The following is a 26819-nucleotide window of genomic DNA, read 5'->3' on the forward strand; positions in this document are numbered from 1 at the left end:
TTTATTCGACAGAGATAGAGACAGCGAGCAGAGAGGGAACACAAGCATGGGGAGTGGGAGAGGAAGAAGCAGGCTCACAGCAGAGGAGCCTGAGCCGAAGGCAGACGCTTAACCGCTGTGCCACCCAGGCGCCCCTTTTTTTAAAGATTTTATTTATTTGACAGAGACAGCCAGCGAGAGAGGGAACACAAGTAGGGGGAGTGGGAGAGGAAGAAGCAGGCTCCCAGTGGAGAAGCCTGATGTGGGGCTCGATCCCAGAACGCTGGGATCACGCCCTGAGCCGAAGGCAGACGCTTAACGACTGCGCCACCCAGGCGCCCCTGCATAAATGAAATCTTTAAAACAAAACAATTATAAATGGTGGTACACAAAAGAGGAAAAGCAAGCAGATAATAAATACATGAAAAAAAGCTCAGCCTCAGCCTTGCTGGTATTCATTCATTCATTCAGCAAACATTTTCTGAGTTCTTGATCCAGCCTTCGCAGATTTAGCATTAAAGGAAACATAGTGTCTGCACTGAATGCTTATTCTAGTTGGAGGAGGCAGACCGTACAAACAGTAGAGAATGGGAGTTAGGAAAATGTTTCTTAAAACGATTAGATACCATTCTTCTCTCTCCTCTCAAGAGATTGGCAAAAATGAAATAAGTTATCAAGGGTGAGGAAAAATGAACCCTTTTCAGACATCTGTAGGTGTATGAATTGTTACAGCCTTTTTGGAAAAGTTACTAAGAATTGTCAGTTAAGACTTAAAATGTACTGTGACCTAACAATAGTATTATTAAGTCTCTTTTATTGAAATAAAAGTTTTTATGTGAAAGTGTAGATGTACAGAGTATTTATTGCAGTATTGTGTGTGGTTACAAAAAACCGGGGTCAACTTGATGGACTCTTTGCATAGAATGGTTAGATAGATTGGACATATACATAATATGTCATATACTGCTATTTTTAAGTTAAATCTTTAAATTTTATTTTATTTTTAAAGATTTATTTATTTATTTGAGGAAAAAGAGAGTACACTTGAGCAGGGGTGGAGCAGAGGGAAAGAGGAGAGAATCCCAAGCAGATTCCGCACTGAGCATGGCTTGATCCCATGACCCATGAGATCATGACCTGAGCTGAAACCAATCAGAGGCTTAACTGACTGAGTCACCCAGGTGCCCCAAGTTAAATCTATATTGATGGTATGCTCACATCAAGTGAAAAAAGCAGGATGCAGAATAATGTGTATAAAATCATCTCATGGGACACCTGGGTGGCTCAGTTGGTTAAGCATCTGCCTTCGGCTTGGGTTGTGGTCCTGTGGTCCTGGGATCAAGTCCCACATGGGGAGCCTGCTTCTCCTTCTGCCTGCCGCTCCTCTGGCTTGTGTTCTCTCTCTCTCTCTTTCTCTGACAAATAAATAAAATCTGTTTCAAAAAGTCATCTCGTTTGGAAAAAAACACAAAAGCAAAGAAATATTTAAGTATTGTGTGTTTGTGTGAGAATAAAGGTGTGAAAGCAATCGTACAAAACAGTGAACATATTAATTATTGGTGGAATTGGCATGGACTAAGGAGTGACTTAACTATCACTTTATTATTCCACTTCTTACTACAAGTATATATATTTTTGTTAAAGAAAAAAGGAAACAAAAAACTCCTCACACTAAGTAGAACCTTAACAAAACAAAACAAGACCATTTTTGTTTGAAGTAATGAATTTCCACCCTGTACAAGAATGCCTTTCTCAGCCTTCTTAACAGGTGGTCATTCAGCCTTTATCCGAACATGGGTGAAGGGAGGGTTATTGCTTCTCAAGGCAGTAAATTCCATTTTTGAACCATTGTGATTGTTAGAAATTCTTTCTCCTGCCGAATTGAAATCTGCTTTATTGTAACTTTCTCTCTTACATCCAAATACTGGTTTTCAGAGCTACTCATCAACCTGATTCCTTCAATTCAACTTGAATTTACTAAAGTCAATATGTTAATTTGTGTTGGTTGAAAATAACCTTCAGACCAAAATAACTAATTCATTTCCTTCTTTATTTGTGTGTGACTGTAATTATGGGGGACTCAGGAGATACTTAAAGCTATCCAGGATGTAACAATAAAGCGAGAAGAAACAAAGAAGAAGATAGAGAAAGAAAAGAAGGAATTTTTGCAAAAGGAGCAGGATCTGAAAGCCGAAATCGAGAAGCTTTGTGAGAAGGGCAGAAGGTAAATGATGCTGTTAAGAATAAAACCCCTGTGGGCATGTGTATATTTGTGCATAAGCATCCAGTCATGTTTGTGTTCCTAGTTTCTTTTTTTTTCGTCTAATTTTTATTTGAAAAACAAGTGCACAAATAAAATCCTCTAATGATTTTAGCTTTTTCAGCACCTTGTGTTAGATTCAATAAAGAGCATTTTCAGATTCAATAATACCTTGAAATAATAGCAGCTGATTGTTGGGTCCTAAGTATGATCAAGATTTTGAAATGCATCTAACACCTGCTTCACTTGCTTTGAACCTGGTTTTTTAGACCTTCAGGCTGTAGGAATACTTTATGTTATTCAGCACTAAAACAAATTTCAAACAGTAACATTGTAAGTGAGCCTTTGGAAAGAATGATGTAGTGGATCTCTGTTCTCTTTTGGATACTGTAGCAAGAGCAAGGTATGCATAGAATTTGGTCAGATTTTCAGTTTTCCGAGTTTCTTAATGTGGAAATCAAAATAGCTGTGAACCCTGATGATTTAATTTAAATTCTAAAATGTGCTTTTATTAAGAAAATCTTGGCCTGCTGATGAGTCAGAGCTCTAAGTGAAAAGTAGCAAGCTTGTTGGTTGAATCATTTTCCCAGTATGAAAGATGGTAACCATGAAAGGTCAACATGAGAAAGAACGTTTGGGAAAGAGCCTAAAGACAATCTGTTTTGTTGAGAATTGAATGATAAAGCTTCGAAAGTGGGTCAGTTGTCCATGATGATCCATGCGTCGGCGATTATGAAGAGTGTGCTAGGAGCATAACGCTATACCTGGCATTGTTAGTGATTGAACCCCCTGCGACTCCCCACCAACAACATGGCTTCTGCCATTGTCTTCACAGGCTGGTGGCGGGGACGGTGAAACAGAGACATGTGTGTGCAGGCAACTTAGCAGTCTTAGACAGCAGAAGCTGGGAAGGTGAATCTACCATTATAATTCCAGACTCTGTGAAAGATTTCCTTTTGGTGTGGACTCTGCACTTTTTTTTTTTTTTAAAGATTTTATTTTTATTTATTTGACAGAGATAGAGACAGCCAGCGAGAGAGGGAAAACAAGCAGGGGGAATGGGAGAGGAAGAAGCAGGCTCATAGTGGAGGAGCCTGATGTGGGGCTCAATCCCAGAACGCAAGGATCACGCCCTGAGCCGAAGGCAGACGCTTAACTGCTGTGCCACCCAGGCACCCCTGCACTCTTAACGTATCTCTGACCACTTTCTCTGCCTTCCGATTGGATAAGCCCAATGGTGATTGATACTAACAGTTTGCCACTCGTGGTCTGGAAGATCCAATTGGGCTTTTTTATGTGTGCCACGAGTGTCAGAATGACACTTTCTGTCATGCTTTTTGTGGAATGTGGGGTTCACTTTTCCAGAAGTAGGGGGAAGAAGTCTGTGTGCACCTTTGTTCTAGCAGTGATGCGGGTTTTGTTTTGCATTCCATCATCCACAGTAACTGGGCACAGAGATTTTGGTCATTGTATTAATCTGCTCAGATTGCCATCACAGAGTACCACAGACTGCATGATTTAAACAACAGTAGTTTATTGTCTCACGGTTCTAAAGGCTGGAAGTCCAAGATTAAGATGCTGGCAGGGTTGGCTTCTGGCGAAGCCTGTGTTCTTGGCTCTCAGGCACTATTGCCTTCATGCGCTGTCCTCACGTGGCCTTTCCTCTGCGTGTGCGTCCTCCTGGTGTCTCTCCTCTTTGTGTTAGGACACCAGTCCTGTTGGATTAGAGCCCCATCCTTACGATCTCATTTAACTTTAATTACTTCTTTAAAGGCCTTATCTCCAAATACAGTCACATTACTGGTGAGGGCTTTCACAAATGAATTTTCGGGGGACACAATTCAGGCCATAACAGTCATTTTTCCTTTTCATAGTTCTCATTCTGTCAGCCAACACTTGCTGAGTATCTACCGCGAGCCAGACACCATGGGCCTGGAGAATAGAAGGTCCTCGTGGAGCTTATTGTTGAATAGGAGAGACAACAATTAGATAATTACAAACTAGTATAATGATACCATAATAGTGGTGATATGAGAGCGTGTAGAAGGGGCATGGAACTCAGACTGGGCAGGCGGAGTCAGAGAGGGATTGCCAGAGGAAGTGATTTCTGGAATCGAATCCTGAAAGATAAAGGGGAATATGAACACGACATGCAACGCATGATCCTTGGTTTGATCCTGGATTAAACAAATAACTTTCAATGAAAGAGTTGCAGGGGTGGGGGTTGATACAGGGAGGAATTAGTGGGGCAGAGAATAGGGAAAAGACATTGCAGTCAGGGGGCCTACAGACAAGAGAGAATAGCACCTGAGCTGTAGGGAGGTGGGGAGGAACGGGACCAGTGAGGTAGTGGGAAGCTGGGCACAAAAGACTCCTGTATTGTGTGCTCAGGAGTTTGGGTTTTTCCCTGATAGAGATACTGAAAGATTTTAAGGGAGGAGGGGTATCAGAGGAGATTTGCATTTTAGATAAATGACTTTGGAAAGAGGATGGAAGTAGTGTAGAGGACCAGTTAGGAGACTTACCTGTCAGAGCCTGTGTTAGAATGACAGTGGCCCAAATTGCAGTGGCAACGGCTGGGAGGAGAGAATTTCACATCGATGTTACGTAAAGGTGAATTTATAGGGCGCCCGGGTTGTGCAGTCAGTTAAGCATCTGACTCTTGGTGTCGACTCAAGTCATGATCTCAGAGTCTTGAGATCAAGCCCTGTGTCGGGCGCTGTGCTGGGCATGGAGTCTGCTCGAGATACTCTCTCTCCCTCTGCCTCTCTCCCTGCTCTCTTTCTCTCTCTCTCAAAATAAATAAAATCTTTAAAAAAATTAAAGGTGAATTTACTTAATAGGAATCTGCCAAGTGCTTTGTACTCTTTGGGGGTAGTCACTATGTATTTTAATGTAATTATAATTTCTGAAGAAGACACCCTGAATTAACAACAACTACAACAACAATAACAACAACAAAGCCCCAAAAAAACAAGGAATTAATACTCAGTTTAGTCACGTATTTGATAATTTTCTCCTGGATACCTGGTTGCTTTGTCATGGATGTTGTCTTGCTTTCGTGGGACACTTCCTAATTCCCAGTTTATATCCTTGAGGATTATTGCTGGCATGAGGAAGATGAGGCTTCCATGTGAGCGCTCTTCCAGGGCAGAACTTCTTTTTAAGATTCCTGCTTTTAATAGTGACTCATTGAGAATGGCAGCAAGTAGGACTCTTCCCCAATTAAAGATGGAGAGCTTGCACTTTAAAAGACATCATCAATTGGTTCATAGAAGTAGCTTGGGACAAATAGCCGAAAAGCCGAAATATTAAGCATGATTCTTCTTTTTTTACAGATGTTCTGAGCATGGGGCCCTTGGGTAGCTCAGTCAGTTAAGTGTCTGCCTTCAGCTCAGGTCATGATCTTGGGTGCTGCGATTGAGTCCCCGCTGAGCAGGGAGCCTGCTGCTCCCTCTCCCTCTGCCCCTCTCCATGGGCTGGTGCTCTCACTCTCTCTCTCAAATAAATAAATAAAGTCTTGAAAAAAAATGTTCTGAGCTTGCCTCATGAACTCATATGATAGAGTGATAGGTAGGGAGCTCATCGAGGGACTTAACTGTTGGACACATTATTTTTTTATTTTTATTTTTTATTTTATTTATTTATTTTTTTAAGATTTTATTTATTTATTCGACAGAGATAGAGACAGCCAGCGAGAGAGGGAACACAAGTAGGGGGAGTGGGAGAGGAAGAAGCAGGCTCATAGCAGAGGAGCCTGATGTGGGGCTCGATCCCAGAACGCTGGGATCACGCCCTGAGCCGAAGGCAGACGCTTAACCGCTGTGCCACCCAGGCGCCCCTGGACACATTATTTTTTTAAAGATTTTATTTATGAGAGAGAGAGAGTTGGGGGGGAGTAGAGGGAGAGGGACAAGCAGACTCCATGTTGAGTGCAGAGCCCGACACAGGGCTCAATTTGAGGACACCAGGATAATGACCAGAGCAGAAACCAAGTGTCAGACGCTCAGCCGACTGAGCCACACAGGAACCCCTGAAGCATTACTCTAGATGTCATTTAGGAGTCTGCATTAAATTGAAATGAACAAGGTGCATGAAGATTCATTTTGGAAATTTCTCACCAAATGCTAGCTTATTTAAGTGGTATGTGTAGAAGGCCTAGCAGCTTGCCTAGCAATCAGTAAATCTGGTGAGCATTTCTTGGGTGCAAAGCAGTGAGGCAGGCTGTTACAACATGCTGTATCTGACCACAGCTGTCCGTCCTTCCAGCTGTGTGCTCGTTCCCAATGAGTCTACACTTTGATCACTTCAGGTCCTCTTTCATGTTCGGTAACCTCACTCCATTTCCCGCCAGTCTTTTAGCTCCCTGGAAGCTTGTCTTTCCCTAGCCAGCCTAGATGCACGGTCCACTGCTTGGATTACTCCCTCAGTGTTACCCTCAATCCTCTTTCCTCTCGTTCTTCTGTAGTACTCCAGCCCTGGGTCAAGTCAGCCACCTGACCTCTCTGTTCTTACATCTGGGCTGCTGAGTGCTGCTGGAGACGGTCCTTCAGCTGTGTGTCTGGGTTCAGAATAAATGTATGACTTCTAACATCACCTGAATCCTCGGGGTGCCCTCTTCTTCTGAGGGTTGTCCCAAACTTTTACCTCCCTTTCTCAACTTCCTGTCCCCACCATTGCTCTCCTTAGTCTTAGCAGATGATCTCGCTTTTTATTTCACTGTAAAAATAGAGGCCATCAAGTGAAACTTCTTTCAGTTTCCAGCTCTCAGCAGACACATCTGTCCTTTCCTCCTGTCCTTGTGTCTGAGTCTAAACTTCATACCTGTATGTGAATTCAGTTCACTCTTGCTTCTGCCATTTCTCCATAAGTGGCAGCACTGTGTACCCCCAGTCTAACCTGAATAACCAAGAATCATCCTGAATTCTTCTCTCTTAGCCCCCTTTCCACCACATCACTTTTACCAAGTCCTATACATTCTTAATTATCTCTTTCTCGGGACGCCTGGGTGGCTCAGTCGGTTAAGTGTCTGCCTTTGGCTCAGGTCATGATCCCAGGGTCCTGGGATCGAGCCCCACATCAGGCTCCCTGATTCTCCCTCTGCCTGCTATTCTCCCTGCTTGTGCTCTCTCTCAAGTAAATAAATAAAATCTTAAAAAAAAAAAAAAAACAACAAAAAACTATCCCTTTCTCTCTGTTCTCCCTGATCCTGTCAGTTCAGGATCTCATCAATTCTAGATCACTGACATAGGCTGCGAAACTTTCTTTGCCTCCACTCTGCCTCCCTTCTCACTTATGTAGTACACTGCTACCATAGAAATCTCTCATATTCACATCTGATAATGTCATTTTTCTGCTGAAAATTTTTCATAGTTCTTTATAGCTTTTAGGGTAAAGTTTCAGCTCTTTAGCTTAATATAGAAGGCCCTCAGTTACCTAGTCCCCGTTTCTACCCCTAGCTATACTTTCTGCTGCTCCCCCAAACAACCGTGCTGGTTTATACCTGCTGCTACATGAACTCACTTAAAACTCAGCCTGTATTATCTGCTCTAGAAAGCTTTCCCAGATCCTCCCCATCTCCTCCCCTTCACACTTCGTGACCGTTTCATTTAGATGACCCTCCTCTGTACTCACTAGCATGCTGAGTATACCTCTGTCTGAACACGTACCTCCTAGGGTCTTTTTGTTTACCTGAGTGCCATCCCCATCGCATAGTTAGTTTCTTGAGGGTAAGTGTTTTGATGATCTATTGCTGTGTAAAACAGCCGTCATAAAACTTAGTATCTTAAAACAAAATAATTTATTATTTTTCACAGTTCTTTGGGTTGATTAAGTCGCGGATGGATGGTTCTGCTAGTCTCCTCTAGAGTCATTCCTGTAGCTGCAGTCAGATGGCAGCTGGGACTAGAACATCCAAGATGGCATCATTTGTATTTCTGGTGCCTTGGCAGGGACACCTGGAAGGCTGGGCCCAGCTGAGACACGGAGAGGTCTAGGCCTTTTCTCACTCTCTCTCTCCATATTGTCTTTTCCCTCTCCAGGTGGTCTTTCCAGCACAGGGGCCAGATTTCTTACTTGGTGGCTCAGAGCTCTGAAGAGTACAAAAGTGGAAGTTTCTAGGCTTTCCTAAGGCATAGACTTGAAACTGGCGCAGTGCTATTTCTGTGGCATTCTTTTGGTTAAAATGAGTCACAGGGCCAGCTCAGATTTAGTGCTGGAGGGGTCTGTGAAGGACATGAACACCAGCAGGCCTGGTTCATTGGGAGGGGTCCGTATTTGGAAATCTGCTACTGTAGCAAGTAACACATCTCACTTAACTTTTTCTGCTCTGTATGTGTTAATATCTTTTAGATATAAGTCTTACAAATAGGAGATGCATAATTAGAGATGTTTTAGAAATATACAGGATGAATTTTGGGGGAAAGAGTGAGGTTGGGACATCAACCAGGAAGCTCGTAGAATAAACTGAGTTTCTAAGGATCGGTATAAGACAAGTGATGGTGGACTGAAAAGGAAGAAATGGATTCCCGAGGAATCAGTGCTTGATTATTTTAGAGATTAAGGCTGGGGGAGGTGTCGAAACTAACTTCTGTATTGACCCTGGGTAACTGTGTGCTACCTGGACAGTAATTGGGAAATGGAATGCCCGTTCTAAGTTCTGAGGGTAAAGTAAGTAATGTGATGATGATATGAGACATACAAGTTAAAATCCTCAGTCGGCCATGGGACACTTGACTAGAAGAGATGCTCTGTCTTGATTTGTAGTTGACTGCGTGGAGGTGATAGTTGCAACACTGAAAGTGGGTTTTCTGTGGGAAAAAGCGTAGAGTAGGACTCAGTTCTAAACGCTGAGGCACACCTACCGTTTGGGAGTACAAAGAAGAAGGGAAGGCAGAAAGAAGAGGAAACAGCTTAGAATAGTAGTATAGGGCTTCAAAGGGGGACGTGCGTAACTGTCAGAAACTGCAGGGAAGTACATGAGAACCGGCTCTGAGTAAAGGCCATTGGTAATTACTGAGTGTAAGCAACAGGGGTTTGTAGGCAGAGGAATCAAATTACTGGATTTACTTTTCCCCCAATGTTTTATTATGAAAATTTTTAAACATTAGAAGCTGGAAGTGTTATACATTAACACTCACCCCCTAGATTCAACAGTTAACATTCTGCTAAATTTGTTTTAGCAGTATCTTTACATCCCTCTATCTGTTCTTCAGTCCATCTTTTTTTTTCTTTTCGATGCCTATCAGACTAAGTTACAGTCATCAGTAACTTCACCTTTATATCCATAAATATTCATATCATTAATGAGAGTTAAATATTATTTGTGTCTCCTTTTTTTTGGTAATAAAATGTATCTTAAGTGTACTATTCCATGAGTTTTGACCAATGTCAAATACCTGTGTAATTCAGACCCCATTAAGATACAGAGAGTACTACCCTTAAGCTAGATGGTCCCCGCATACACTTTCCCAGTCTTTTCTTGTTCCATCTGCCAAAGGCAACCACTGTTGTAATTTTCTAATTGTAAATTAACTGTGCACGTTCTAGAGCGTCACATACAATATGTACTCTTTTGTGTAGGACTTCTTTCATTCAGCATAGTGCTTCTGACATTCATTCATGTCTCTTTATTGTCAAGTATCATTCCTTTTGTTAATACACCACGGCTTATCAGTTCTCCTTTGAGGGGTATGTAATGGTTTCCAGATTTTGACTATTATGAATAAAACTGCTGTGAACAGGGGCACATGGGTGGCTTAGTCAGTTAAGCGTCTGCCTTCGGCTCTGGTCATGATCCCACGGTCCTGAGATGGAGTCCCGGTCCTGAGATGGAGTCCCGCATCAGGCTCCCTGCTCAGCGGGGAGTCTGCTTCTCCCTCTCCCTGCAGCTCCCCCTTCTTGTGCGCTCACTCTCGCGCACTCTCTCTCTCTCTCTCTCTGGCAAACAAATAAATTAAAAAATTCTTAAAAAAAAAACCTTCTGTGAACAGTCAAGTATGTCTTTGTGGTGGGCATATACTTTTATTTCTCTTGGGTAAATTTCTAGGAGTAGAATCACCAGGTTGTAGGGGAGGTATATGTTTAGTTTTGTAAGAAACTGACGCATAAATTTCCCAAGTGGATGTACCATTTTATACTCTACCTACAAGGTATGAGAATTCTGGTTGCTTCATATCCTTGCCATTCAAGTGGTTGTATTTCATTGTGGTTTTATTTGGCATTTCCCTCATTACTAATGATGTTGATCACTTTTTCCATGTGCTTATTGGCCATGCATATGTCTGTTTTTGTGAAGTGTCCACTCAGATTTTTGCCCTCCCTCCCCTTTTTTTGGTTGTTTTTAGAAGTTCTTTACATATTGCAAACACAAAGCCCTTTGTCAGTTATATATTCTGTGAAAATGTTCTTCCACTCTCTGACTTAGCTACTGATTTTTTAATTGTATCTTTTGGTGAACAGAAATTTTAAGTCTGTCTAATTTATCAAATTTTCTTTTATAATTATTGCATTCTTTGTCCTAAGAAACCTTTGCCTCTCCTCAAGTGCTAAGCAAAGGTGTTCTCTGTTTTCTTATGGGAGCTTTATCATTTTAGCTTTTATCTTTATGATCCATCTCAGGGTAATATTTGTGCATGGTGAGGTTCATTTTTTGAGGTTCACGTGCCTATCCAGTTGTCCCAGCACTGTCTGTTGAAAAGACTTCCCTTTCCCCCATTGGATTGCTTGACACCTTTGCCAAAAACCAAATAACAGTATGAGTCATTTGTATAAGTAGCGGGTCTATTTCTGAGTACTATTTTATTGCATTGGTTATATTTGTCTATCTTTATGCCAAATCATGCTGTTGTGATGATTATGGCTTTATAGTAAGTCATGGTCAGAGAATGTAAGGTCTGCTCTTTTTTTCAAGGTTCTTTGGACTTTGCACTGCCTTTAGGTCATTTGCACTACCATACATGTTTGAGAAACAGCTTGCCAGTGTCTACAAAAACAAAAACAAAACTAGTGAGACATCGTTCCATTGAATCTGTAGATCGATTTGGGGAAAATTGACATCTTAATAATATTGAGCCCTCCAATCCATAAATAATGTATCTATCTGTTTATTTAGATCTTTATGTTACCATCATTTTAGAATTTTCAGAGTACGGGTCTTAACACAACTTTCTTTAGATTTCAAAAGGAATTTATTCCTAAGTATTTTATGTTCTTTGACACTATTTAAGTGGAATTAAATTTTCAAAAAAATTTCCAACCATTTCTTGCTAGTATATAAAAATACAATTTGTTTTGTATATTAACCTTATGCCTGCTCTTTGGTAAATTTACATATTAGTGTGTTAGTTGTTCTGTAGATTCCTTAAGATTTTCTACGAAAACAATTATAGCTTCTGTGAATATACAGTTTTATTTCTTCCTTTCAAATCGTAAGGCCTTTATCTCTTATGAGCATTATTACACTTCCTAGGACCTCTGGTACAGTGTTGAATAGAAGTAGTGGAGTAGACGTACTCACCTTGTTTCTGCTTCTAGGGGGGAATGTTCAGTATTTTACCATTAATCGGGATGATAGCTGTAGGTTCTTTGTAGATGCTGTTTATCAAATTGGGAAAGTTCTCTTCTGTTTCTAATTTTGTGAGAGGTCATAACATGATTGGGTGCTTAGTTTTGTCAAATAGTTTTTCTGCACCTATTAAAATTACTGAATGGTTTTTCTCCTTTATTCTGTTAATATGGTGAATTATATTGATTTATTTTCAAATGTTAAACCATGTGTCCATTCTTGGGATAAACTCCCTTGGACAAGATATGTTATTGCTTTTATATATTGCTGGATTCGACTTGCTATTTTTTTTTAGGGATATTTGTGGCTATACTTATTGAGAAATATTATTCTATATATTTTTTATTTTTAAAAATGTAATTATATCGGTAGCTGAGGGGGTAATGTTAAAATCTCTATGATTATAGACTTTCCTTTTTTTCCTTTTAATTCTGTGAATTTTTGTTACTTGTATTTTGAAGTTGTATTGTTAGATACATATGCATTTATGGTCATTATATATTCTTGATGAATTAGCCATTTTATATTATAAAATGTCTCTCTATTTTTGTCATATTCTTTATGTTAAAGTTTACTTTATGTGATATTAATATAGATACTGCGGTCTTATGCTTATTTTTTACATGGGGTATATTTTTTTTCATCATTCATCTTCAGCCTGTCTACATTTTTATGTGTCATAAAGACAGCATATAATTAGATCTTACTTTTTGATCTGTTCTGATAAGCTGCCTTTTAATTAGAGGCTTTAGTCAGTTTATATATAACGTAATTATCAATATGGTTGAATTTAGGTCTGTTCTTTTACTATGTAAATTGAATACTAATTCTTGAATATTTTTTAGAATTTTATTTTAGGGGTGCCTGGGTGGCACAGCGGTTAAGCGTCTGCCTTCGGCTCAGGGTGTGATCCCGGCGTTGTGGGATCGAGCCCCACATCAGGCTTCTATGCTATGAGCCTGCTTCTTCTTCTCCCACTCCCCCTGCTTGTATTCCCTCTCTCACTGGCTGTCTCTATCTCTGTCGAATAACTAAATAAAATCTTTAAAAAGAAAAAAGAATTTTATTTTAATTTGGCCTTTCCTTCCCCAAATACACATCTGTTACATTAATTCACTGGCAACATTCGTTATAAAGAAAAATTACCTGCCTGCTGCTTATTTTGTTTTAGAAAGACTTGTAATTTTCTTTTTTTTTTGCCGAAGGCAGACGCTTAACCGCTGTGCCACCCAGGCGCCCCAAGACTTGTAATTTTCTTGAATAAGGTATTTGGGAAATTTTCAGAGTCATAACTGTAGAAACTTAGAGTTATTATCCCTTCGATCCCATAACGCCGGGATCACGCCCTGAGCCGAAGGCAGACGCTTAACCGCTGTGCCACCCAGGCGCCCCAAGACTTGTAATTTTCTTGAATAAGGTATTTGGGAAATTTTCAGAGTCATAACTGTAGAAACTTAGAGTTATTATCCCTTAGATTTTTTTTTTTAATTAATTTATTTGACAGATAGAGACAGCCAGCGAGAGAGGGAACACAAGCAGGGGGAGTGGGAGAGGAAGAAGCAGGCTCCTGGCGGAAGAGCCTGATGTGGGGCTCGATCCCATAACGCCGGGATCATGCCCTGAGCCAAAGGCAGACGCTTAACCACTGTGCCACCCAGGCACCCTTATCCCTTAGATTTTTGAACAAAGATTTTTAGATAAAATATACATCAATAAAAGGCACTTATTTTAAGTTGCATATAGATGAATTTTTACAAACTAATCACGCATGTAAACACTAACACAATCAAGATATAGCACATAGCCGTTACCCCGTAGTGTTCCATGTTCCTTCTCCATCACTGCCCTTTTCTTCCCTTCAGTATCCAGGTAAACACTTTGTCACTGTAGATTACATTTATGTTTTCTAGAAATTGTGTCTAGCTTCTATTTTAAGGATTCATCCTTGATGTTATCTCAATAGTTTTTTCCTTTTTTTAAGATTTTCTTTTTCAGAGCAGTTTTAGGTTTACAACAAAATTGAGAGGGAGGTACAGAGATTTCCCATATACCCCCTGCCCCCACACAGGCATAGCCTCCTATTAACCAACATCACTCACCAGAACAGGACATTTTTTACCAAGGGTGAACCTATCCAAAGTCCGTAGTTTACCTTAGGGTTTTGCACATTCTGTGGGTTTGGACAAATGTGTGATGACAAACAGCCATCATTATAATATCATACAGAGTATTTTTCACTGCCCTAAAAATCCCCTGTGCTCTACCTATTCATGTCCCCCTTGCACCTTTCCCCTACAAAGAGCCACTGATTTTGTTACTGTCTCCATAGTTTTGCCTCTTCTAGAATGGTATATAGTTGGAATCATACAGTATGTATTTATTTATGATTGGCTTCTTTCACTTAGTAATTTGCATTTGAGGTTTCTCCATGTCTTTTCATGGCTCGATACCTCATTTATTTTTAGTCCTGAATAATATTCCATTGTCAGGATATACCACAGCTTTTTTATCCATTCATCTACCAACAGGCATCTTGGTTCCTTCCAGGTTTTGGCAATTATGAATAAACATAAACACGCTGCTGTAAGTATCCACGTGTGGTTTTTTGTATAGAGCTAAGTTTTCAGCTCCTTTCAGTAAATATCAAAGAGTGCGGTTGCTGGATCAGATGGTAAGAGTATAATTAGTTTTTTAAGATACCAGCAAACGGTCTTCCAAAGTGACTGCACCATTTTGCATTCCCACCAGCAATGTATGAGGATTATTGTTGCTCACATCCTTGTCAGCATTTGGTGTTGTCAGTTTTTGGCCATTCTAATAGATGTGTAGTGGTATCTCATTGCTGTTTTAATTTGCCTTTTTCTGATAGCAACTGCTGTGGAACATCTTTTTGTATGCTTATTTGCCATCTGTATGTCTTCTTTGGTGAGATCTATTAAGGACTTTGGCCCGTTTCTTAATCAGGTTGTTAATTTTCTTATTGTTGAGTTTTAGGGGTTCTTTCTGTATTTAACAGTTCTTTATCAGATGTGTCTATCATAAATGTTTTCTTTCAGGTTTGTCTTCTAATTCTTTTGATACTATCTTTTGCAGAATAGAAGTTCTCAATTTTTTAAAAGGTTTATTTACTTATTTGGGGGGGGAAGCGGAGGGGCAGAGAGAAACTTAAGCAGAGTCTGTGCGGAGCTGGTTACCAGGTTTGATCTTACAGCTCTCAGATCATGACCTGGGCCGAAGCCTAGAGTTGGGTGCTCAACTGACTTCACCACCCAGGTGCCCCTGGACGTTCTTAATCTTAATGAAGTCTTAATGACGTTCTCAATCACAAATTGTGACTTTGGTTTGTACCTAAGAAGGCATCACCATACCCAAGTTCAGCTAGGTTTTCTTCTATGTTATCTTCTAGGAGTTTTATAGTTTTGTATTTTACATTTAGGTCTACAATCTGTTTTGAGTTAATTTTTGTTAAAGGTGTAAGGTCCGTGTTTAGTTTCACTTTTTGTATGTGGTTGTCCAATTCTTCTAGCACCATGTGTTGAAGAAACTCTTTGCTTCATTTTATTGCCTTCATTCTTTTGTCAAAGATTATTTGGCTGTATTTATGAGGGTCTGAAATAGGCTCTTTATTCTGTTTTATTGATCTGTTTGTTTTTTTGCCACTACCACACTGTTTTGATTACTATAGCTTTATAGAAAGTCTTGAAGTCTGTCTATCATCAGTCCTCCAAATTGGTTCTTTTCTTTCAATATTGTGATAGCTAATCTGGGTCTTTTGCCTTCCATATAAACTTTAGAATCAGTTTGTTGACATCCATAAAATAACTTGCTGAGATTTGGATTGGGATTGCATTGAATCTGTAGATCAAGTTGAGAAGAATGGACATTTTGATAATGTTGAGTTTCTCTATCCATGAACATGAAATATCTCTCCATTTATTTAGTTCTTTTTTGATTTTGTTCATCAGAGTTTTATAGTTTCCCTCATAAAGATCTTATATATATTTTGTTGGATTTATACCTAGGTATTTCATTTTGGGGATTGCTAATGTAAATGATACTTTGTTTTTAATTTAAAATTCCACTTGCTCATTGATAGTATATAGAAAAGCAATGAACTTTTGTATATTAATCTTGTATCCTTCAACCTTACTTTAATCTCTTATTTGTTCAAGGAGGGTTTTTTGATCCTTAACAGTTTCCTATATAGATGATCATGTCACCTGCAAAGATATTTTTGTTTTCCTTTCTAATATGTATACCTTTGATATCCTTCTCTTGTCTTATTGCATTCTTCCAGTATGATATTGATGAGTGGTGAGAGGGACATCCTTTCTTTATACCTGATCTTAATGGGAAAGCTTCAAGTTTCTCACCATTAAGTATGATGTTAGCTGTAGGTTTTTTGCAGATAGTTTTTATCAAGTTGAGAAGATTCCCTTCTATTTCTAGTTTACTGAGAGTTTTTATCATGAATGTTGGATTTTGTCAAATGCTTTTTTTGATAGGATCTATGATTTCTCTTTTTTAGTCTTCTGATGTGATGGATTACGTTAATTAAATTTTTTTTTTTTAAGATTTTATTTATTTATTTGACAGAGATAGAGACAGCCAGAGAGAGAGGGAACACAAGCAGGGGGAGTGGGAGAGGAAGAAGCAGGCTCCCAGCAGAGGAGCCTGATGTGGGGCTCGATCCCAGAACGCTGGGATCATGCCCTGAGCCAAAGGCAGACGCTTAACGACTGCGCCACCCAGGCGCCCCTACATTAATTAATTTCGAATGTTGAACTAGGTTTGCATACCTAGTATAAATTCCACTTGGTCATGGTTTAAATTCTTCTTATATTTTTTAAGATTTGATTTGCTAATATTTTGTTGAGGATTTTTGCATCTTATGTTCATGAGAGATACTGTTGTGTGGTTTTCTTTTCTTAATGTCTTTGTCTGGTTTTGGTATTAGGATAATGTTGGCCTCATAGAATGAGCTAGGAAGTATTCCCTCTGTTTCTGTCTTTGAAGGCGATTGTAGAGAATTAGTATAGTTTTTTTTCTTTTTTTTAAGGTCTTTTTTTTTTTCTTAAAGTAATCTCTACCCACAATGTGGGGTTCAAACTCATAACCCTGAAATCAAGAGTCGCATGTTCCACCAACTGAGCCAGCCAGGTGCCCTGGTCCAATTTTTTTTTAAATGTTTGGTAGTATTTACCAGTGAATCCTATGAGCCTCGTGCTTTTTGTTTTGGAAGGTTATTAATTATTGATTCTTGAATAGATACAGGCATTCATTCCTAAGTTGTAGTCCATTGTGTGAATATCTCTGTGCAGTTGTTCTAATATAAACTGGTTCCTGTTCTTCCTGGTAGAAGTCAGTGACTATTCATATTATTGTTTTCCTCTGTGAATTACATCATTTCTTCCTATGGCTTCATTCAAGATTTTCTATCTTTAGTTTTCAGCAGTGTGACTTTGATCTGCCCAGGTGCAATTTTCTTCATATTTTTCCTGTTTAGGGTTTTCTAAGCTTCTTAATCTGTGAAGTTAATTTCTTAGTCTGTGAAGAAATTTTGTGAAATTTTCTGACATAATTTGTATGTATTTTTTTCTGTCCCATTTCCTCCTTTATTTCTGGGACTCTGCTTTCACATATGTTAGTCCCTTTGATATTATCCTATAGCTCATGGAGGCTCTGTTCATTTCTTTACTATCCTTTTTACATTGTCCCTCATATTGGGTAACTTCTATTGGTGTATTTTCAAGTTCACTTATTCTCTCTTGTATCATTTCCATTCTGTTGTTAAGCCCATGCAATGAATTTCATATTTCCAGTATTATATTTTTCAGTTCTGTCATTTCAGTTTCTTTCCTTTTTGAAGTTTCTGTTTCTCTGCTGAAAATTCTTATTTGTGTACTCCTTGAGAACATATTTTTTATGTCCTTTTGCATAGTTAAAGTAGATGCTTTAAAATCCTTACCTGCTAATTCCAGCATCTTGGGGACCTTGAAGTTTTTGTTCGTTGAGTTTCTTTTTTTTGTCGACCAGCAGTTGGAATCAGAAGGATTATCCTAAATAAGAAACAAGCATGAAAGATACACACTATCTATTTACATGAAGTTTTAGGATAGACAAACCTATAGTGAGAGAAAGCAGATTAATGATTGTCAGTGGTCAGGGTGGAGGGAAGAGATTGATTGCCATATAGTAAATATTCAGGCTTTACAAACCTTAAGTTTCTGTCGTACTCAACTCTGTTGTAGTAGGGAAAGCAGCCATGAACAATATGTAAATAAAATGAGCATGACTGTGTTCCCCCAAAAATGTTACTTACAAAAATAGGTGGCAGCCTAAATTTGACTCACAGGCCATAGTTTGCCAACCGTTGCTCTTGACTGTGGATCATGTTTCCTGTTTCTTTGTATATTGGTAATTTATGATTGAATCCTGACTATTATGAATAGTATATCATAGAGACTCTGAATTTTGTTCTGTTTCTCCAGAAAGTCTTGATTTTTAAAAAAAACGTTGTCATATTGGGCTTAAACATCATACCGTTATTTGATGGCCAGCAGCTGTGGTCTCTGTTAAATTTGTTTAGCTGTAGCTGGATTCCTTAGAATCTCTTCTGTGCATGTGTGGTTCAGGGATCATCCAGATATTTGGGCAGGTTTATTTTCAGAATGTGGGCCTCCTCATCTGTGACTCTTTTCTTTTTAGGGTTTCCTACTCATCTCCCAGTTGTTACGGTAGTTCCCAATTTTCTCCTTACCCTCAGGCTGGTAAGGCTGCAAGGTTTCTATCTCAGTTTTAGCCATTGGCAGAGCTGGCTAGGGTTTGCCTTTAGGCAAATAACTGTAAGAAACAGAAAACAACAGTGATATTCATATCTTGCAGTTGTTAAGTCTTCAGTTGATGCATGGTTGTTAAGTCTTCAGTTGTTAAGTCTTCAGTTGATGCATGGTTCTTGTTTGCTGTCTAAAGGCTTCACATAGATGCTTTTTTACATTTTGTTTAGAATTTATAGTTTTTGACCTGTAAGATGTTGGTCTGTTAGGAACAACTCTGTCCTTACTAGAAGTGGAACCTCTCCAGATTTAATTTGTTAGGATAATTCTGGCCACATTAGGTTAGATGGGCTAAAGTATACATCAGCCGGTGTCAGGAAGACAGAGTTTCAGCCAGACAAAATGAAGGCCTGATCTAATTGGCAAAGGACTGAAAGGGGGTTATTCTGAGGTGGGATTGATAAGATTTGTTGACTCTTACAGAGAGAGGAGGTGTAATGACAGTGAGATGTCTGAGATACAGAAATGGTGACTGGAAGGGGAACAGGTGGCAGTGGCTTGGGGGTGGGAGTTGCAGATTCTTTTCTTTTTAACTGCAATTTATGGAGGTATACTTTATGTATGATAAAATTCACCCATTTTAATTGATGTATACAGTTATGGAACCCCTACCAGAATCATGGTATACAATATTTCCTCTACCCCAGAAAGTTCCTTCATGATTCTTTGGAGTCCATTGCCTCCCCTACCCTGAGCCACTGGCAATCACTGATCTACTTTCTCTCACTATAGTTTTGCCTTTTCGAGGACTTCATGTAAATAGAATCATAAAATATATATAGCCTTTTGTGTCTGTTTCTTGTTTAGTATAAAGCTTTTGTGATTCATCCATGTTCTTGCATATGTCAATAGTTTATTCCTTTTTATTTTTGAATAGTATTCCATCATAAAATTATACCGATTTGTTTATGTATTAACTAGTTGATGGACAATTGGGTTATTTCCTTTTTTTTTAATTTAAATCTATGATAAATAAAGCTGCTCAGGTGTTGCTGTGGACATGTTTTCTTTTCTCTTGGGTAAATGCTTAGGAGTGGAATTGCTGGGCCATATATTTGCTTAACTTTATATGGAACTGCCAAACCATTTTCCAAGGTTGCTTTACTATTTTACATTCCTACCAGCAAGTGTATAAGCATTCCAGTTACTCCATATCGTCACCAATACTTGGCATTATGAGTCTTTTTAGTTTTAGGCATTTTAAGAAGTGTTTAATAATATCTCATGGTGGTTTTAGTTTGCATTTCCCTAATGACTATTGATGTTGCGCATCTTTTCATGTCCTTATCTGTCATTTTTCGTTCTTTTTTTTGGTGAAATATCCAGTCAAGTCTTTACTCATTTACAAAAAGCATGTTGTTTTCTTATTGAGTGTTCTTGATACAAGTCCTTTGATCAAATATGCGTTTTGCAGATATTTTCTCCCAGTCTGTGACTTGCCTTTGCATTTTGTAACAGTGCCTTTTGAAACGCAGATTTTAAGGTTTGGTGAAGTCCAGTTTTCCTGTTTACCAGTTTTTTCTTTTGTGGCTCATGCATTTTGTGTCCCAAGAAATCTTTGCCCAACCCAGAGCAAAAATTAGTTTAATTAGAAGAATGACATTGTTTACCTTTCTGTAAGTCTCTTTTTAGTGGGAGAAACTTAATTCTCCTATCTACTTCTACGTGTAATCCATTGCAGTATGGCGTTTTAGATTGAAGTATGTGAAGAAAACCTGATCATAACACAGATAGGTAGTTGAAAAAGTGGGGATTATTTTAATAGCCTTAAAACATTTAAAACAAATTTTTTTTAAGATTTTATTTATTTGATAGTGAGAGAGAGATTGCACACGAGCGGGGGGAAGGGTTGAGGGAGAGGGAGAAGCAGACTCCCCACTGAGCATTGAGCCTGATGTGGGGCTTGATCCCAGGACCCCAAGATCATGACCTGAACCAAAGTCAGATGCTTAACCAACTGAGCCACCCAGGTACCCCTTAATAGCCTTTTCTAGATAATTGTGGATATTCTTTTTTGATAGTACCCCCAAATTGGACTGGTGATAGTTTCTTAAAGGTTAATTGAATCTGTTGGCTTAAGTTACCCTTTAAATGGATCTTTTAACTCTGTTGTATTAGGGAAGACAAACTTTTCCCATTGCCCTTTTGGGTTTAATGTCCGAGGCCTGCAATTAAACTGACAAAAGGGAGATTAATAGGAAAGCAGTTTACATGTACAACTTGTATACATGTGGGAGAGTTCAGTGATGAGTAACTCAGAGAAGGGTGGTTGGAATTTGGGGCTTATCTGCCATCTTAATAGGTGGAGGGGAGCAGGGAGAAAGACACTTACGGGAAAACAAATGACTTCTTAGGAGGGTGGGGAGAAAGGGCACTTACGGGGCTTTTTGGAAAGATAAATGGCTTTTCAGGAGAACAAACAGATTAAAAGTTTGTGATAATATTTGTCTATACAGGTATGAGTGGTTTTTCTGTCTGCTTCAGAATATAAAACTCCCCTGGAGAAGGGATTTAGGGTAGTTTTTATTCACATTCTCTCTCCTGGGAGTAGATCTGCTCTGAAGAGGAATTTATGACATCCTTATTTCCCAGAAGTTGCTGCTTTTTAGGCAGATAAGGGAAGCTCCCAGAAGGCTTTTTTCTGCATCTGTTGAAACTCAGATGTCTTCAGCTTAAAATCATCTTTATGCCAGCTCTGTGGTTCCAAGTGGGTTCCACAACGGATTTGGTGACACAATGCGTTGATAATTTGGAAAATATTGGTTTAGAGTTACTCAGACCTTCTAAGTGTTGACATGTTTTATTATATAGCATTTAAGGAATCTCACTTGTTTATGTCACTGTCGATCTCATCAGAATAGTCTTTAAGTAGTGGGGATCCTTCAAGCTCCCAGTGGCTGGTATAAATTTTCCAAAATTCTGATTTTAGCTTGAAAGCTCAAAATTGGTTGTTGGTGATAAATACTGTCAGTTGTTTTCTTTGCAATAGCAAGAGTACTTCATTCATTTTCAAGGACATATCTGCCAAGTACTCAAGTTCAAATAACCATAATTTGTCTCTCAATTGTTCTTTTAACTGAAAATGGTGTTTCATGAAAAAAGAGGCTAGTTCAGCTCACAACTCATGTGGTCTCACAAGTGCTTTTCCATGAGACAACCATATACTTGGGCATGTAGCATTTTATCAAGCAGAGTATTTTTAAAATGTGTAGTTAGAGGTCAGGATTTAATAGAATTATTATTTTATATGGCTTCATTATGACATCCTTAAGTAAAGCTTAAAGCATGACAATAAAAGGTCATTCAGCTTAGATTATGGGAGCATCACTTGTGTCTGTTGCCAGGAATTCACAGACAGTATTATCTCTGATGCTTATTAGTTGGTGCCAGTACTAGATGAGTAAAATCAAATAGCAAGTCTAACTGCAGTTGTAGTTTGTCTGTTGCTAAAGCAAAATTACAATTCTGCAGATGAGATCTTAACTATCTCATCTTCAAATTTGTGGCAAAATCTTTAATTTGATGAGTTACTGTATCATTAAAAAGTGGCGTTGCTGTGATTTATTTTACTGACTTTTCATCCAGCAGGCATGTAGCAATGTCAGCTGTGCCAGGTTGTGCTTCTCCGGTTAATGTGGTACAGTAATTTCCCCGGGTAAGATGCTTCAGTGGCTTTTTCATTTCTGATTTGAAAGGCTTTAACGGTTTTTGTGAATTTTAAAGACTTCATCACATCTGCATTTAAAATAGTTCCTTTTTCTTTAAATTCTCAATGATTGATCTCAAAATGTCACTATAACTTAACAGGCACAATATAATTAGAAAATGTTCTGTGACTTAAGATACAGTAAATTATGAACAGTAAATTATAAAGTCAAGGGAAAGATGGCTTTTGTCATACTTTGGTTTCTTACTTATAAATTTTGCCCAATTTCTTTGGAGTAGATTCTTTCCTTCCATGAGTCAGAAAACTGTAGGCCACTGCATCTTTTTTGGGATCTTTTAGATGTATACATTGCAGCTATGGGTTGAGAAAGTGAGTCTTCAGATCTCCCTTTTTTGAGCCAATGATTCATTTTTCAATGTAAGGGGAGAATACAAATAGATTTTATTTTATTTTAGGGAAAAAATGTTAAATTCTAAAGCAATACATTTATTTTTTAAAAGATATTTATTTATTTATTTGGGAGAGTGAGGGAGAGAGAGCATGAACAGGGGTAGCAGCAGAGGGAGAGGGAGAAGCAGACTCCCCACTGAGCGGGGAGCCTGAAGCAGGGCTCCATCCCAGGACCCCGAGATCATCACCGAAGGCAGATACTTAACCGACCGAGCCACCCAGGTGCCCCTAAAGTAATATATTTTAGATTTAACTTAAAAATAGAGAAAATTTTCAAAAATTAAAAGAATTATTGCAAAAATAAATTAACAAAAAGTACTTGTTTCTGCCTCGATCCCTGGAGAACTTGGAAATTTTACAGTGATTATTTATTAGACAATGATGAGATTATAGAGATTATAGCAAGTATAACTAAAGATAGCTAGTTAAAGCACAACAGAGGTACTGAAAAGGAAAAAAAAATTGAGAGCTTAAATTATGCCCTAAACCTACTACTTTAGACATGCTAGAAAACATGAGAATACAGAGGCATATATTCCATTAGCCATCAGTGACAATACCATCATGTGTCATGTAGCCTTAGGAAAATCCATTGTAGACTCATGAGAGGATGGGAGTGACAGAGGCAAGTAACTTTAGTGTCATTATGAAATTAGTTCTTGCATCATAGACCTGGCCCTCGAAGGGTGTTGGGGACTGTGGACTATGTTATGGAAACTGCTGTTCTAGATGATTTCTTCCATACTTAGGGCTCCCACTACTGTCTTTATGGTTGTGACACTCGTCTGTATCCCCAGCCCAGACTATACCACTGAGCATTAGACTCGTGTGTGCACTGCCTGCAGCTTTCTGGACCTCCCTCAGCTGAGTGCTCTCTTGCTCTTTGGCCTTTGCCCATGCTGTCTGTTCTGCCCAGAGTTTCCTTGTTCCCTTCGTTTACCTGGCAAACTATTAGATTGTGAGTTTCTTGGGGCAGGACCTGTGCATCTTTACATCCCCAGGTTTGAGCACAGTTGCCTAGCACACTATGCTGCTCAGTAGATGTTGAATTAAAGATGTTGAATCAAGAAAGAATTCCAGCCTCATAATAATAAATTTGCAAATCAACCCTGGAGTAAATTTTTCTGCTTATGTCTGATTTCATGCATTTTGTATTGGTTTGTATTCGTATTAGGTTCAGAGTAAAGGGTTTTATAATCTCTACCCCTATATATTAACTTATTCAACAGTTTTTGTTTTGTTTCCTTTTGCCTTCCCTTGAGTATAATATATTCCGAAAAGAGTATATTTGGGCTGAGGATGCAGACATCTCAATTTTTAGCTTTGTCTCTGACCGTGGAGAGTGTTTCACAAGAAACTTACCAGCTTCTGTCCATTAAAATCATCTGAATTCCACCATGCCTTGTAGAAAATTCATATACATATATTTCAGTTTCTCTGAAGGAAGGTGTTCTACTGTCCAAATGAGAGAATTAACATTTACAGAGGTCTTCCTATATGCCCGAGACTGTTCTGTGTGTTTCACATACATTAACTCATTTAATATGCATGACAGCTCTATGAAAGGTAGACTCTTTTGTTATCCCCATTTTATGTTAGGAAAATGAGGCACAGAAAGATTAAGTAACTTGCCAGAGGGCACATAGATAGTAATAGGGTCTGTATTTGAACTCAGAGTTTACTTTGGCTCCAGAGGCCATACTCTTAACTACTGTAAGTAGCTTCCTCTTCAATCCAGAAACATTACTTTTTTTTCTTTTTAAGATTTTATTTATTTATTTGACAGAGAGAGAGACAGCCAGCGAGAGAGGGAACACAAGCAGGGGGAGTGGGAGAGGAAGCAGCAGGCTCCCAGCGGAGGAGCCTGATGCGGGGCTCGATCCCAGAATGCCAGGATGACGCCCTGAGCTGAAGGCAGATGCTTAACGACTGAGCCACCCAGGCGCCCCTAGATACATTACTTTTATTTTTTTTTAAAGATTTTATTTATTTATTTATGTGACAGAGAGACAGCCAGCGAGAGAGGGAACACAGCAGGGGAGTGGGAGAGGAAGAAGCAGGCTCCCAGCGGAGGAGCCCGATGTGGGACTCCATCTCCGAACGCCAGGATCACGCCCTAAGCTGAAGGCAGACGCTTAACGACTGCGCTACCCAGGCGCCCCACATTACTTTTATTATTAACCTGTGTTAATATACAGGAACAGATGCTTATTATTAGTTATATTTGTCAGTTGTATCAGTTATGATTGTCAAATTGAAAATTACTTAATATCCAAATAGATAATAGTATATATGTACAATGGATGGTTATTTAAAAATCAAATTTTTGAAGAATACTTACTGCTGTGAAAAAATGTTTGGTTGAAAAGTAAGAGAAAGATCACAGTTTCTGTTTGAAAGCACACATAATGGATTTATATGTGATATATACATACAACAAAAGACAAATATTTATTTTAAAAGACTGGAAGGAAGTATAATAATGATTCTTTGTATTACAATTGTGAGAAGTTAAATTTAAAAAATACTTAAAAAATAATATTTGTTGGACACTTCCCACGTACTAGGTCCCATATTAAATTCTTCACGTGTGCTTTCTCAGTAAATTCTCCCATCAGTCCCATGATGTAGGTATTACTCATTTTTCAGATGAAGAATCCTAGAACAATTAAGTAACTTGTCTAGGGTCATACAGTCAATAAGTAAAAGAGTTGTAATCACTTTACAAGAGTCTTTCTGGGGGGCGCCTGGGTGGCTCAGGTGTTAAGCGTCTGCCTTTGGCTCAGGGCGTCATCCTGGCATTCTGGGATCAAGTCCCGCATCAGGCTCCTCCGCTGGGAGCCTGCTTCTTCCTCTCCCACTCCCCCTGCTTGTGTTCCCTCTCTCGCTGGCTGTCTCTCTGTCAAATAAATAAATGAAATCTTTTTTTTTTTTTTAAAGATTTTATTTATTTATTCGACAGAGAGATAGAGACAGAGCGAGAGAGAGAACACAAGCAGGGGGAGTGGGAGAGGAAGAAGCAGGCTCATAGCGGAGGAGCCTGATGTGGACTCGATCCCTGCACGCCGGGATCACGCCCTGAGCCGAAGGCAGACACTTAACCGCTGTGCCACCCAGGCGCCCCAATAAATGAAATCTTTAAAAAAAAAAAAGATTCTTTTTGTTTTATATTTTCTAAACTTTGTGTAATTTATATTATTTACATGATCAAAAACAAAATTAATTTAGTTTAATTTTTTTTAAAAGATTTTATTGATTTGTTGGACAGAGAGAGACACAGTGAGAGAGGGAACACCAGCCAGGAGAATGGGAGAGGGAGAAGCAGGCTTCCCGCTGAGCAGGGAGCCTGATGCAGGGCTTGATCCCAGTGACCTGAGCCAAAGGCAGACGCTTAACAACTGAGCCACCCAGGTACCCCAAAAACAAAATTAATTTTAAAAAGGATGCAAAAATTGGGAACTACAAGCCAGACTTATACAATCTGCTAGGATTTACTTATTTGAACCATCAATTTCCTAAACTACCTATGTAAAATAACAGAAGTCTGGGACTTGGAAGAAATTAGACCAGGCATTTAAAAAGCTTAAATAGACTCACTGGTTTCTCGTCTACCAAGAATTTTTTTTTTACCATCCACCATGGGGAACTGATTCTAGCGTGGGTTGCAAGTCTGATGCCTATGTTATAGTCAAGTTAACATATGATAAACCTGAGCATTTTTGACTGTTTAAGAATTCTTTAATTATTTTTGTTGTGGGTGCTAGTAGTTCCTTTTGTGTTGTTGGATCCCAGGGTAGATGTGGCCAATGCCCGAAGAAGAAGATTAATGTGTGTGAATATGTAGAATGACTCCGTGGACATGGTAGAAGGATTTTTCTTGGAGATATATATATGTCTATTGTTGACAAATGTATTTAATGAAAGTTACTCAGTGACCATCTATAATCTTCAAGAATAACATCAATCACAGAAGGCAACTGTCATGTTTTTCTACAATTATCCCATTGTTGAGGATGTTAGTAAGCTAGGTGGATCACTGATTGACCCCACAGCGTATTTCAC

At 38.9% G+C, this 26819-nt stretch overlaps 1 protein-coding gene across 2 annotated transcripts in view; it reads left to right on the top strand.

The window, feature by feature from the left end:
* Positions 1-26819, top strand: part of RNF214 (ring finger protein 214) — a 50323-nt gene that overhangs the window by 10370 nt on the left and 13134 nt on the right. For both annotated transcript variants that reach the window (XM_002919500.4, XM_011225333.3), the window contains one exon: positions 2064-2203. In XM_002919500.4, coding sequence (XP_002919546.2) covers positions 2064-2203 — 140 coding nt within the window. The remainder of the gene's footprint in view (positions 1-2063; positions 2204-26819) is intronic.

Source organism: Ailuropoda melanoleuca, chromosome 8 (assembly GCF_002007445.2).
Source record: "Ailuropoda melanoleuca isolate Jingjing chromosome 8, ASM200744v2, whole genome shotgun sequence".
NCBI lineage: Eukaryota > Metazoa > Chordata > Mammalia > Carnivora > Ursidae > Ailuropoda > Ailuropoda melanoleuca.